The 13,998-nt window shown below is 43.7% G+C and overlaps 1 protein-coding gene across 4 annotated transcripts in view; it reads left to right on the top strand.

Annotated features, from left to right (window-relative positions):
• Window positions 1-13,743, top strand: part of LOC129922759 (uncharacterized) — a 50,679-nt gene extending 36,936 nt beyond the window's left edge. For all 4 annotated transcript variants that reach the window (XM_056009715.1, XM_056009712.1, XM_056009714.1 and 1 more), the window contains one exon: window positions 5,540-13,743. In XM_056009715.1, coding sequence (XP_055865690.1) covers window positions 5,647-11,442 — 5,796 coding nt within the window. In that variant the 5' untranslated portion in view covers window positions 5,540-5,646 and the 3' untranslated portion in view covers window positions 11,443-13,743. The remainder of the gene's footprint in view (window positions 1-5,539) is intronic.
• The last annotated feature ends 255 nt before the right edge of the window (window positions 13,744-13,998 follow it).

The following is a 13,998-nucleotide window of genomic DNA, read 5'->3' as shown; positions in this document are numbered from 1 at the left end:
AGGTTTGTATAGCCGAGATGTGTGTCTACTGGCCTAGCTCTGACTATCTACTACACCTCAAGGTTTGTATAGCCGAGATCTATGTCTACTAGCCTAGCTCTGACTATCTACTACACCTCAAGGTTTGTATAGCCGAGATGTGTGTCTACTGGCCTAGCTCTGACTATCTACTACACCTCAAGGTTTGTATAGCCGAGATCTATGTCTACTAGCCTAGCTCTGACTATCTACTACACCTCAAGGTTTGTATAGCCGAGATGTGTGTCTACTGGCCTAGCTCTGACTATCTACTACACCTCAAGGTTTGTATAGCCGAGATGTGTGTCTACTGGCCTAGCTCTGACTATCTACTACACCTCAAGGTTTGTATAGCCGAGATGTGTGTCTACTGGCCTAGCTCTGACTATCTACTACACCTCAAGGTTTGTATAGCCGAGATGTGTGTCTACTGGCCTAGCTCTGACTCTCTACTACACCTCAAGGTTTATATAGCCGAGATGTATGTCTACTAGCCTAGCTCTGACTATCTACTACACCTCAAGGTTTATAAGCGAATGGCTAGATCTCCTTGTTAGACTACTTATGTTAGAAGAACCTTTTTTTTTTATTTCTATTGGTGAAAAAGTCAGAACGTTTTTTCTAGTCTGGTGTATTCCAACCCAAACGAAAAGCGGAGAATGCCAAGGGGTTGCTTTATTAAATGTTGTTACTTGTCAGCATTGACTGTTTGAACCAAACAACTGAAATTGCGTTATTTTATTTTTATGTTTTTAGTATATTTTATTTGGATCCATCAAACTCACTTCGCCTAGGGCCTCAGATTACGTAACACCGGCCATCTATCTATCTATCTGTCTATCTATCTATCTATCTATCTATCTATCTATCTATCTATCTATCTATCTATCTATCTATCTATCTATCTATCTATCTATCTATCTGTCTGTCTGTCTGTCTGGCATCTATCTATCTTATCTATCTAATCTAAAGAAACTCGTTGGCACATTGAGGTCCATGAACAAACATAAGACTCACTGTCCACCCCCCCCCCCCTACAAGCTGTCCTTTCGTGCCCCAACCAGCCCTCCCACCGTTTTATATTTTAATAAATCCACTACAACAGCAGGAGTATTGTAACCTTGACCTCTATTCAATAAATATTAAGAAAGTAAAAAAAAAAGAGAAGGAAACGGGGAAAGAAAAAAGGGGGTGGGTGTGGAGTTATAGGGTGCAGGGTGCTACAGAGAAGAAAAAAAAAAGGTGTAAAAACCCTGTCTGGTCTTAACCAGCAAGTAGAGCTAGATAAACATTATTTGTCTGTCTGTCAACGTAAGAGTGGGGCTATGTGGATTGTTAGTAGAACGTAGGATTGACCTGCGGTCGTGATAAAGTGTATTTCATGTCTCTCCCCCAATATCTAATCTTGACAATGTTCATTGTAAGCTCTGTTCCAGAGATATTAGAGAAGTCTAGTTAATTCTAAGTCCTGTTCCGATAGCCTATAGAAGTCTAGTTAATTCCAAACTCGGTTTCAGAGATTTTATAGTTAATAATAAGCTCTGTTCTCACCGACGATCACGCAGAGGTCTAGTTAGCAATAAGTTTCGCTCCACTATGAAACTGAAAAGATGTTATGAAGTTATTCTAAAACTTTGTTTTTTTCAAACACTACATTTTGCTAGCAGAATTAAGCACAGCCTTAGGGTTCGAAGATGAACTACTTTTGTCATCCAGTATGTATGTCCGTCTATTTGTATCTGTAGTGACCATGTCAAGCAGCTTGTATCTAAGCCATTCTAAGCAATGGTGTCTATGCTAGCAAGCTGTGTGGACAGACATCATGCAGTCATTAACTTCACCTAATGAGATGCTGACAAGAGAACACACTCGGTGAACAGAGTCCAGTCACTCTTCTTCATTACAAGTGTAGTTTGAGTGTGTTCTGTTCATAATATTGGTTAGATTCATGTCGAAACGAAAAGTCTGTCAAATCTGCGTTGTTTTTTTCTTTTTTGTTTTCATTTTGGTTTTTATTATTTTTGTCTTTTTATTCCCAATGAAATATTTGGTTTTTCTTGACACGAGTTTGATGATTGTATCTTGAGGGATTGTCTTTGACAAATAGAGTGGAATCGTGGAATTATTTTTTTTAATTCCGTTCTTAACGTTCTATAGAGCGCAGTAATCGCGTGCCTCAGTGTTAGGATTATACCAAAGAAGTTCATCTTTTTGAGTATTCACAACTAGCCTCAGTTTGATTCACTGATGTTGAATGACATTAAGACATTAATTTTTAACAACAGCAAAATAATAATAATAATAATAAATAAAATATAAATAAATAAATAATGTAAATAATAATAAGACCATTCTATCTATCAACTGTCATGCGCCCTTTTCACGGCCTTCATAATGACCTACCGGCTCAGCTAAAATGCCAAAAGCTGCTATATGCTGATGATATTGTCCTTTGGAAATCCGGAAGGAGCGCAACCTCTATACAAAAAGTGCTACAAGAAGACCTCCATACGCTCTGCTCATACACACAAAAATGGAGGCTAGAAATAAACACCTCCAAGACGGTCTATTCTCTGTTCACGCTCGGGACTGGCATTCTCGGGCAACCTTTCCAGCTCTCCCTCAACGGAGTGGCTCTCAGCATGGAAAAGCTACCCAAGTACCTTGGTGTAACTTTAGATCGCAAACTAAAAATGTGTGAGCACATCCAGGATGTTGTAAGAAAGGCCTCAGGGAAACTTTGCATTGTGCGGAAGCTGGCATCCACGAAGTGGGGAGCCCGAGCAGACATGCTCCGGTCCCTGTATTTAGGAGCAGTCCGATCACAGACTACAGCCTACCTGTGCAAATTTATGGCTCTAGGACTGCTCTTGAACAACTTGATAAAATACAGTCCCAAGCACTAAGATTTGTCTGTGGAACCTTTAGGACAAGTCCAGTGAATGCGGCTGAAATAATGGCTAATATAGCTCCACTAACCCTTAGGAGGGAAAGGTCAGTACTGACCTGCTATGAGCGGTATAAAAGGCTGGATGAATACCTCCCAGCTAGAAAACTAGTGGATGGTTGGAGATGCAGAAGACGTATCCAGATGCAGTCTTTTATGCATCATGCCACTAGACTATCTGATGAAGCTGGCCTCTCCACCAACCGACAAAACATTCAACGCTTTCATCCCCTTCCCCCTTGGTGTCGCCCAACAACCCCAGACATACGCTTGAAATTAGTAGACCCTAATGCCACTAAGCAAAGCCGTTCATCTAACGACCTTCAAATCCTAGCTCTGGAGACCATTAATACCTTCAAGCCCAGTGCTATTTTTGCATACACTGATGGATCGGCATCAATAGATTCTGGAAGAGCAGGCTATGGAGCCTACATCGACTTTCTTGGCTCTCACACAGTCAAAATCTTTGGACCATGTGGTAGTGTTTGCAGTTTTGATGCGGAGACCATGGCAGTCTGTGAAGCCTTAAAAGTCATTGACTCTCAACTCGGCGAGGGACATTTGAGGGCAACACAGATTGTTGTGGTCACTGACTCAAAATCTGTACTACATGCTTTGCAAAGCCCCGGACCATGGCCCCCCAATATCAACACTGTCATCATGGCTTCACATAACATCAAACAACGCTATGGCACCCCTGTAATAATGCAGTGGGTACCGAGTCACATAGGTGTGACTGGCAACACAATCGCAGACTCTTTGGCCCACCAGGGAGGGCAAATTCCACCCACTGATCAGGCTGTAAGCTTTCATCAAGCCCTGGCTATAATACAAAAAACAGAAATGGAAAAGTGGTTTGAGTGCTGGGACAAGTCCCAAAAAGCCCGTGGAGTCTGGGAGCGCATGAGGCGCCCTGACCGCACTTCCCCGTGGTGGAGGCTGTCCAGGCCTGAGCAAGCTATTATAGCACAGTGCAGGACAGGCCACTATCCTGTTGGCTCATATTTCTCGCGGCTATGGCCAAATTTCGATTTACGGTGCCCTCGCTGCGGGGAAGAAGAGGAAACCGTGCCTCATATTCTGTTTGACTGCCCCAGACTTGCTGATCTCCGTCTCGACAGGTCTGGGAAACCCCAAATTCTCGACCTGTATGGCGACATTCATGCACTACGCAAGACAGCAGGGTTTCTGTCCAGGGCTTTTGCAAGAGAGGATTTGAGCCTGTCAAGCCCTCACTCTAATGGAGTTTGATGATGATGATCTATCAACTGTTGATTTAAAGAAAAAAAATATTTTTTTTTTTAGTTTCTGCTGGAGCTATAGAAAATGTGAAGTCTTCAGATTGAGTCTAGTGATGTTGTTATTTTGTTGTTTTGTGTAATGGGTCTAGTTGTACTCTTGTTGTACTTGTAACATGAGGCTCGTTGTCTGAATGTTGTAAGGACCTACTTGTTTACAAAAAGGAATAGGGTTGGTTGATCATTCTCTTAAGTCTTAAGAGATCCCATTACAGTATTTACAGTCTACACTCTCCATTCTTTGTTACTTTGAAACTTCTGCCTTTTATAGTACCGAAGTTTCTTTGTTTATTTAAAATCTAAGCTATAGTTTTGTCGTGCAATAAATTAGAAAAAAAAGTTTGATATATACTTCTCCTCCTTCGTGATCGAAGATGAACACATTTCTCATTTCCTATGAACACGAAGATGGCTGTAAAGTTCGATCCTCACTTTAAAAAACCGGCCGCATACGTGGCATGGGTAGGTTTGGTCAGTTGCTGATAGGCCTGCTTCTTCTCTCAGCTTTTTGTTGGGTTCGTCGCTCTTTCACGCTAGCCATTCTTCTTGCTTCAAATCTCGATACTCACAGCTTCACGCCATGAGGAGCGATCGAGAGCTAGTGCTTCCCAGCTTGAATGTCAATATCACATTCCTTATCTGGAAAAAGGAAGGGGGGGGAATAGCTAGGAGTGCCAAATTGTCTTCTCCTTTTCATTTTATTTATAAAGTATTACGTGTTTCAAACTTTAATATTTTGCTGTTTTAATATGCATGGTGTGCTTGACCGCTTTCGCTGCAATTAAAATTAAACTTCAGAGTATTAGTTCCTCTAAGTCACACTATCTATTGCATATCCCATCACTAAGCCTTTTAAACTTAATATTTTTCTGTAGTCCAAAACTAAATTTGTTTAGATTTTGAACTGCTACGTTAAATTACAAGAATGACATCTCATACTAACTTGTTACTGTAATGTAATGTTTTCTAAGTTAAACAAAGTGGGGCTATCTACGAAGATCTGATTTCTGAATTTGTGAACATGCACTATTTACATTAGATTTTTACCAAATATTTAAATTTTTACTACCTTTACTATTTTAACTGTGAATAGACCTTAATTTTAATTATATGACTGTATAGAATCTGGCCCTTGTTGTTTAGAGAGAGAGTAGTCCTTAAGGGACTGCAGGCACGACATGGCCTAAATTGTGCCGATGTGCCTCAAATCAACAAATCAAATCTAAGTTAAACATTTATAAGTATCTTAAACTTCTATTTCTTTGAATACTTTCAGATTGCGAAACCATGGAGAATTGAACTTGTGACAGTATCGAGGCGTGCCAAGGGGAGGTCAGTGATTGGCCGGGGTCAGCTCCCTTGTTGCTGCCAAGTACCGTCACTATGATGCGATGGTTGAAAGACAAGAAAAGGGAGAAAAAGTCTGTCTATGCGGGGGAGGATGGGCGAGACGACGACTACGGATTCGACAGGGAGCGACAGGCATCCAAATCGCCACCATCCAAACGGCAGCTGCCTCCGACTCCTGCCGCCCCGGAGGAGAAGTCGCCACACATATACGAAGAGATTCCGGACTTGTCTCTTTTCTCGATTCCTGACAACGAGAAAGTTCTGCCTCAAAGCAAGTTAGGCAAGGGAAAGGCCGCTGCAGAAAAGAGGGCTCAGCCATGGAAGCCCTCGAGCAGCCAGGCCTCTAAATATGATTCGGACATCAGCCCGTACATGGTGGTTAACGTGGACAAGGAAGTCCGCCAAACACCAACGGACTTTCACCGGAACGGCACCCCGGAGGTTCACTGTGATGTCATCGTCAAGGACACCCACTGCGAAATTTTGATGACCCGGAAACCGAAAGTGACCGCTCTTCGTCTTGACAGCTCGGCTTTCGCAGGTGGCGGAGCTGACAGCAATGGCGGCACTTCCGGTGTCCGAAACAACACACATTTCTGCTCACGAGACAGGCGGGCCTCTGTCGATGTGCACAGCTCCGGGAAAATGTCCGCTTTTAGTTACTCTGCATTTTCATCATCCTCGAAGAATACCTCCACCGGACCCCAGTCTTCGCAGTCAATGTCCAGCTTCCAAGAACTGCAGAACCAGGAAGTGCCAGAAAATGACGAATCTACCGCCAGTGGCGTTTCTCCGTATACGTGCGCTAGTAACTTCATCCCAAGAACCAAATTAACATTTCATCCTCTGGGCGGAAAAGACCCACGCAAAGAAGCTTTCGGAAGCGATTGCAGTGACGATTCTCACACCGTCAACCTTGCCCGGCTTCGAGAGGATGCCGCCAGCTCTGGAACCAACGGTGTCAGCTACTCGTCGATTCAGGAAATGTGCAACCCTTCGAAATGCGTCACTTATTCTTCAGTCGTGGAGCAGAATACCTCAGGGCTGGCGTGTGGCAAGTTTGACGCTTCATGTGAAAAACAGTCAGCTTACAAATACAGTGATCAACATCTTTCGAATGAAAGCTTTCCAAGAGCCGGTTTCATAAGGCCGCCCAGTCCATCAAACAGTTCTTCGTGCACTTATGCTTCCGTCACTTTCCCAGCAGAGCCAAAAATATACAACACAATACAAGATCTGGACCATTCACCCGATGAAATAACTGCTAGGGCACCTGATGTTGTCTATTCCGGTGTAGCTGGTGCATTTGACGGCAACCTGAATAACAGAAATTCCACGCAACTAAAATGTGGCTTTACAAGAGGTCTGAGCCAGGACAGTGCTTTGAACAGGCCATTGAATACTGAACAGGAACTATTCCCTCCACACTCGGTTTTAGTATCTGACTCGCGTTACAGAAGAAGCCTTGACCTTGACTTTTGCTCCTGTTCAGATGAGCATTCATCTTCTTGTGGTTGTGCCGAGTCAAAGAACAGCAATGATGATGATGTCTCTAGCGTTGCTGGAACAGCAAGTGATGGCCCGAGCTCTTGCAAAGGGTGTGGGCGGCTCATTCGACAAATTACTTACTCGGAGTCATTTTCTGACGAGACGTATGAGCATGTATACGCCTCTAGGCTGCTCATCAGAAACAGGCGTGGGAATAACTCAGAACGCTCCTTCATGGAAACGCCTTCTCTCTCCGAGTTTCCCAGTGCCTCGAACACCAGAAGTCCAGACTTTATTTTGGCCATGTCTAGGGATGATTACTGGGCATTATCCAGGAGTGATGACACCTTACCTCCAGCTTACGGTGCTCGCGACGACAACGGATTTGTCAGCAACTATGGCGAGTCCATGAGCTTGAAGAGAAGAGACTCTGACACATCCTCTTATCGTATTTTCAGAGACTCTAAAGGACTCTCGGTTGAATCGGCATCGAGCCATAGATCTTTCATGCGTCAGAACACATCTCCTGTTGCAAGTGAGACCTCATCAATGTTCTGTAGTTTGAGAGCCACTGTAAGCACGAGTTCTATATTCTCATCTAGACCAGCACGCCTTTCAAATACTAACGACTCATTGACTAAAACCCATGAGATAACTCCAAGCACTGAAAACCATGATTCAGCTACTAATAATAACTTTTCTGAGCCCACTTCTTGTCCTAAACTTTCTCCCTCCTCAGAACAAGTAACGTTCCCTAAAGAAACTTTCGAATCTAATCCAAAAGAATATAATATCGAATCTTTAAAGGTAAGCGCACAAAGCTCCTGCCAAATTGACTCCAAACCAAACGCATTATCTGGCATTTTTTCAAAGTTCACTAGAGCCAAAACACCCAAAATCCCTAAATACGAATCCATTGATATTAGTAGTCCAATTAGTCCTGTGTATAGTCAAATTAACGACAATGAGGTTCGAACTGTCGATGTATCGGTGGCTAAGGATGACAATGCAGATAAAAATGTAAAAAAGTTGTCCAAGTTTTTCCAGCGACTGTCCAGCAAAGAGTGTTTGAAATCTACTGGCTACAATTTTCAGACATCTTTAAGATCAGAGGCTGAAGTGGACCAGCAAACAAAAGGTACCAAAGTAGCAGTTGAAACTGGCCAGTCGTATTCAGAGGACAGGGTTATTAGCCTCCAAAAGGGCATTGCTAATCATTCCTCTAATGGATATAATGATGCATTGAATGCATGGGGCAGCGAAGATTGTCCCGTTGGTGGTCAGTTGCAAAAAGTCGTATCTCAGACAAAACTTTCATCCACCTGTTCGCCAGAAATTCTTAACCTGGCCGCTATCGCCTCTGATGTCCAGCGTGAGGTGACCAGGAATGCCTGCACCAGCGCTTTCGACGCCATGTCCGCGACCAAGCCTCAGGCCAATACGGACAGCGGAGACACATGCTATGAATACGACATGAGCACGTCCAGCGAGGGCGAGCAGGCCAGTTACGACTACTTTTTGTCCAAAGTCAAGAAGACACTGAACCTTGAACGTGAGGCCAAGCAAGTCGGCGATCCTAGCCAGACCAGGAAGCGGCTACTCTGTAAAAACTGTAAACGAGACGATCAGCTGGCCTCGGTGGAAACTGTAGAAGCCGGCGCTTCTGGAAGCTCGTATTTCTTTTGCCCCCACCTGTCGGCTAAATTTGGTGACCTTCGAGCCATTCTAGCTGACCTCGTGGTGGACCAGAGGGCTGCCATACTGGATTGTTTGACAGACTATGCTCAAGCCCCATTCAGTTTCACTCCAAACGCCATAGATAACCATTGCCGAGATTGCGGGTTCGAAGTCTTAGCTTCCGACTCTGAGTCGTTGGCCACAATCTACACCCTGCTTTCCCATCCTCTGAATTACCCAGCGGGCCACACGCCGAGCTGTGATTCTGATGAGGGAACAATGGCAGATAACTCTTGCGAGTCGGCAGATGAAGTGATTCACGGCGACAAAGTGAGCAACTCTCCGAAGATTGTCGTTGCTGATCCCGAGCACCAAGCGCCGCCCAGAGCGAGAAAGAAAGACAAAAAGGAGAAGAAGAGTACTCCCCCCTTGACTGAAACGCTCTCAAAAGAACATCTCACCGACAAATTGAAACTATCTGAAGGGCTTGTTCATTCCAAGGATACTCATCCGAGTCATTCACATTCTTGTCCCTCAACATCCAACGATTTACTGAAGAACAAACACAATACGCATTCCGCGTCAACGGCGCGTAAAAACGGTGGAAAGAAAAGCAACACATGTGTACCTCTATTTACATCCGATAAGCAGCCCTCGGAATTGCCCGTGGATAGGGTAGACCCCTCGAAAAGTTGCCCTCTCAGCAAATCTAAGCCTGGTATTATGTCCGATAAAGCCATTCAAGACATATATTGTCCACTCCCATCAAAAGCCCTTTCTCTCCTCACATCCAGGAGCTACACCCACCCCGCCGGGACCGCCTGCGTTTGCGGGGATCGACTTTATCACGCGTCCCCGACAACCATGGCCGCCTACCTAGCGACCAGGGACTCTGGGAAAACTCTGCCACCCACTGCGGACGTGGACGAGAAAACAATGGTCCCCGCACCGTCCTGTCCCCGTGTGTACCACGCGAACAATGGCGATGAGGTCCCTTCGGTGCAAAGCCATTTAGGGCACGAAGTCTTAAGTTGTAACGTGGAGTTTCCCCAACACAAAAGGGAGAAAGACGGCAGCGGCGAGCGACGCAAATTGAGTGTGAACGCCGAAAATAAAATTGCAGTCCCCGGCGTGAAAGAGCCTTCCATGTCTTCTATGAATACGACTACACAGGGGAACGATACAAGAGACGGGCATCTGACGATTGCGATCCACGGAGCCGCCCTGTCTGCGCTGGATAAGTGTGCCCCATCAATTATCAATGCCAGCCCTAAGAAAAGTTTCAGCCCAAAACGCCAATCCCATTCAACTCGTTCAGGCTCGCCGGTGAGCCAAGACAAGGAGTTTTATGAGACCGCCGCGACACGCAAAAGTGAGGCCAAACACGCGATTGACAAAGGCATGGGAAAAGATGGCACCGCCTCGCACGGCCACGAGGGAAACACAGTTGACTCTGATTTGTGCATGAAGATGAAATTAAGCCGCAAACATCGGTTAGAACTGGCCGCTTTGGACTTGTTGCCAGAGACTGCCCTGTGTGGAGATATGGACCATGAGGTGGCCGAGGTAAGCGCGCACGAGTTCAAATCCCGATCAGTGAAGCCTAAAAGATCAAAAGTGGTGGAAAAGATGGCGCAACTGTTTGAAGGTCAGGGTCATGATCTCGAAGGAGATGCGCGCAAACAAAGAGCTCGTTCAAATGATGAACATACTAAAGTAGGCAATAATGAAGTCCAAAATACAGAATTGGTGAAAAGTTCTTTGTCAATCGCTAAAACTTTAGGAGGTAATGAAATCTCATCTCTTGGTAAATCCCTGAATGTCTCTGATTCTACTAGAAGACGCCATCGTGGGTCCGATGAAAATCATTTGAGTCGTAGATCTGCTAAAGTACATTTTAACGACAAGTCGTCTGCTGTGTCAGATGAACTCAAATCTGAACAGTTGGTCGTCTGTGAAATTGAGCGCTTGGAACATTGTTATGCAGGAAATAGTAGAGACAACAGCACAACACGTTTCGATACATTCAGTGAAGAGAGGACCGAGGCCCGACAAACTTTATCACCACCCCCTTCGTCCTCCGCCTCTACGTCTTCCACGTCATCCCTGTCGAAAAAGAAAACTGGCGGGAAACACAGGAAGCTGAACAAAAAATCTCACAAGAAGCGCAGCAGAAGTCGGTCAGAGCGCGGCAAAGGGCGCTCATCAAAAGGGGAGAAAACTCTTTACTATCTCAGTTCTGACTTATCGGACATTGACGTTGTGGAGGTCGAAGACTGGGAGACGTACGCCAAGGCGATGGCGCCCCAGCATCCAAAAAAGCATCTCCCGCATGAAGCGCCTACGACAGACACCGCCGTGTACAATGATGTGAGTTCGGCCGACTCGAAAGTTGGCTTGAATTCTGCACTTGTAGCCGAAGACGGCTGCTGCGGATTCGATCATGAGTGCGAAAATGAGATCTACGCCCTGCCTCCTAGCTCCTCAGAGATTCGCGGCTCCAGAGCACATCAGCAGGGGAGCGCTGGCGAGCAAAGCCCCGAGCTGCCCAAAGCCCGAAAAGGTCTGCGCACTGATGTGTATAAGACAGTTAGGAGCAACAACAAACTTCTTTCGGACGTCATCATCAGGAATTATGACATGCAAGTTTATGGCAATGTTTAGTTCTTCAAATACCAGTTCTTAATGATGTTTCTCTGTGCCTTTGTAGTGCTAATGAATATTGGGATAAATTGCATTCGATCTCTACGTGCACGATGTCCCTAGAAGATTCATTGTTACACCTGAATATCTAATACATTGTTTTAGTTCCCCATCTCGTTCTGTGGCCCATTCCTTTTCAGCTGATCTGTTGATAGCATCAGATTATGTTCTAATGATCAGCTTTAAATTCTATTTTTTTTTTTTGTAAACATCATTTACAGATTAAGCTCCCGAATAAATGTTACTGTTTAGTTTTAGCGATTAGGACATCCGCTTTCTGTGGACAAAAAATACTTTGACTTATAGTGTGGACAGAAAAGACTTCATCATATACTGTGGACAGAAAAGACTTCATCATATACTGTGGACAGAAAGACTTCAGCTTATACTGTAGACAGAAAAGACTCCAGCTTATACTGTGGATAGAAAGACTTCATCATATACTGTGTATAGAAAAGACTCCAGCCTATAGTGTGGGCTCAATGACGTTCTGACTAGCTCTTCCATTGACCTCAAAGTGATCAAGATGTAAATATGTTTTGTTCAATGCATCGCTGTCACAGCTCGTCTGTGTCGTAACAAGGAAGCAATTCGTTATTGAACTAAGTAATGAAAAGACCGACCTGTTTGAGAATGTTTTCATTGAGCACAACACATGTGATTAGACATTGGAATGCTAGATCTAGTGTTAACTGCTAAATGTTTGGAGTGACAAAGATATACATGCCATCTCCCCCCCCCCCCACGCTGACTATGCAACCCTTTACACTGTCATAGAGGTAGGGGTGGGTGGTTCTTAAAAACGTTTGCAATTGTCTGGTTATTGTAGCGAATTAACACAAGAGAAGTTTTGTCTTTACATTCCAGTCTAACTTGACGTTCCATGTTCTCATCATTATGTTTGAGGGTTCCAATGACTCGTCCCATATCTGAGATAAACAGTTGTAGTCATCAAACCAGCCAACTCTCCCTAAAGTGTTTCTTCTATAGCGAGTGTTTTGGGACAAACCTAGTAACAAATTTAGTGATTTCTTGTTTGTTTGACACTTTTGTCTTTTAAAGACATTAATTAGCTAGGAAGTTTTCTTTTTTTTTTTCATCTTAAGTATTTTTTTTTCAAGTTATCATTGTATTTTAAATTTTTTCTTAAGAATCTTGTGACTTCACTATGTTTACTCTTGTATCTGATCTGAAATGTATAATGTGGCACACTTTAATGTATTGCCTTTATAATGTACATTAAATAATGTTGACTGATCTTTATCTACATATGTCTTTGTACAAAAGATCTGTATAAGTTCAAGTTCTCTTCCTGTTATGGTTGTTAGCAAACATGCATGTATCAGCAGCATTGAGATGTGTTCTTACTAGGTACTAAAGTAAGTCAAGTTTCCCTTTCAGACCTTGTGGTCTCTAGGGCAGATGATATGAAGGGCATCTGTGGCCTACGGTTAATGAGGATGTCATGTGGCCAGCACAATGACCAACCGCCTTTACTTTTTCCCCAACTAATGTCAGGTACCAATTAGAGCTGGGTGGACTCAGAGCCGCCCAAAGATCCCGAAAGTAAAAATCCCAGTCTTCACCAGGAGTCAAACCCGAGACATCCCCCGGTTCAGAAGCCCAACGTCTTGCCACCGCGCCTCCTACTAGGTACAAAGTCTAAAACTGGTTTTGCTTTTTTTGAGACAATAAACTGGCTTATTAAATGAGATGTGGATCACTGATGTCATTAGGCAAAAAAAAACACGTCATTTGTGACATTGACGTCACACACGTTTTCAGTCCACGCACATCATTACACAGTTACACACACACAATAAAAAGATGCAGACTTATACAAATATTACTTTTGCTATAAAGTAGTTCTCAAAGGCGATGCTGTTTTTCCTAGACCGACACTTCACCCCCCCCCCCCCCCGTTAGCTCTTAAGAACATTTCGTGTCTTAAATTGTTCACATCCTGGGGTGCAGCCCTGAATCTCGGTTGTGTTGCTGGCTCGCTTAATTATAAAATGATTGTAACTAATTGCTTTGTTGTGTCATGCAGAGCGTGGCGACCTCACAGCCAGTTTCAACTGGCTCTCCCCCCCCCTCACTATAAATATGTTTATATGACTTGGTGTGTTATTATTGGTACGGTAATAAGGTCAAACATGTCGCAATTATTTTGTTTAATGACTATGGCGACTTTATAGAATATCGATGAATGTATTCTGATTGAAAAAATTATAGATCAATAAATTGTTTTATTGGATGTCATACTATGTGTTTGTTTGTGATTTCCATGCAGCAAGATGGTTCAAGTTGAAGGCCGTAGTTTAAAAAGTGGTTCAATAATATCAATGGAAATAGGCTTCGCTAGTGGGTGGGTGGGACTGTTCAATTTGAAGTTTTTTGTGTCAGAAAGTTTCAGTTTTCCAAAACTGGTATTTCAATGATAACTTCTACTTCTAATAGTCAACAGAAACATTTGTATGTTAAAAGTTCTAAATCTCGTCCATTGAGGTCCCTCAT

The sequence above is a fragment of the Biomphalaria glabrata genome, chromosome 14 (assembly GCF_947242115.1).
Source record: "Biomphalaria glabrata chromosome 14, xgBioGlab47.1, whole genome shotgun sequence".
NCBI classification, from domain to species: Eukaryota; Metazoa; Mollusca; class Gastropoda; family Planorbidae; genus Biomphalaria; species Biomphalaria glabrata.
This window is presented reverse-complemented; position numbering and strand designations above follow the sequence as displayed.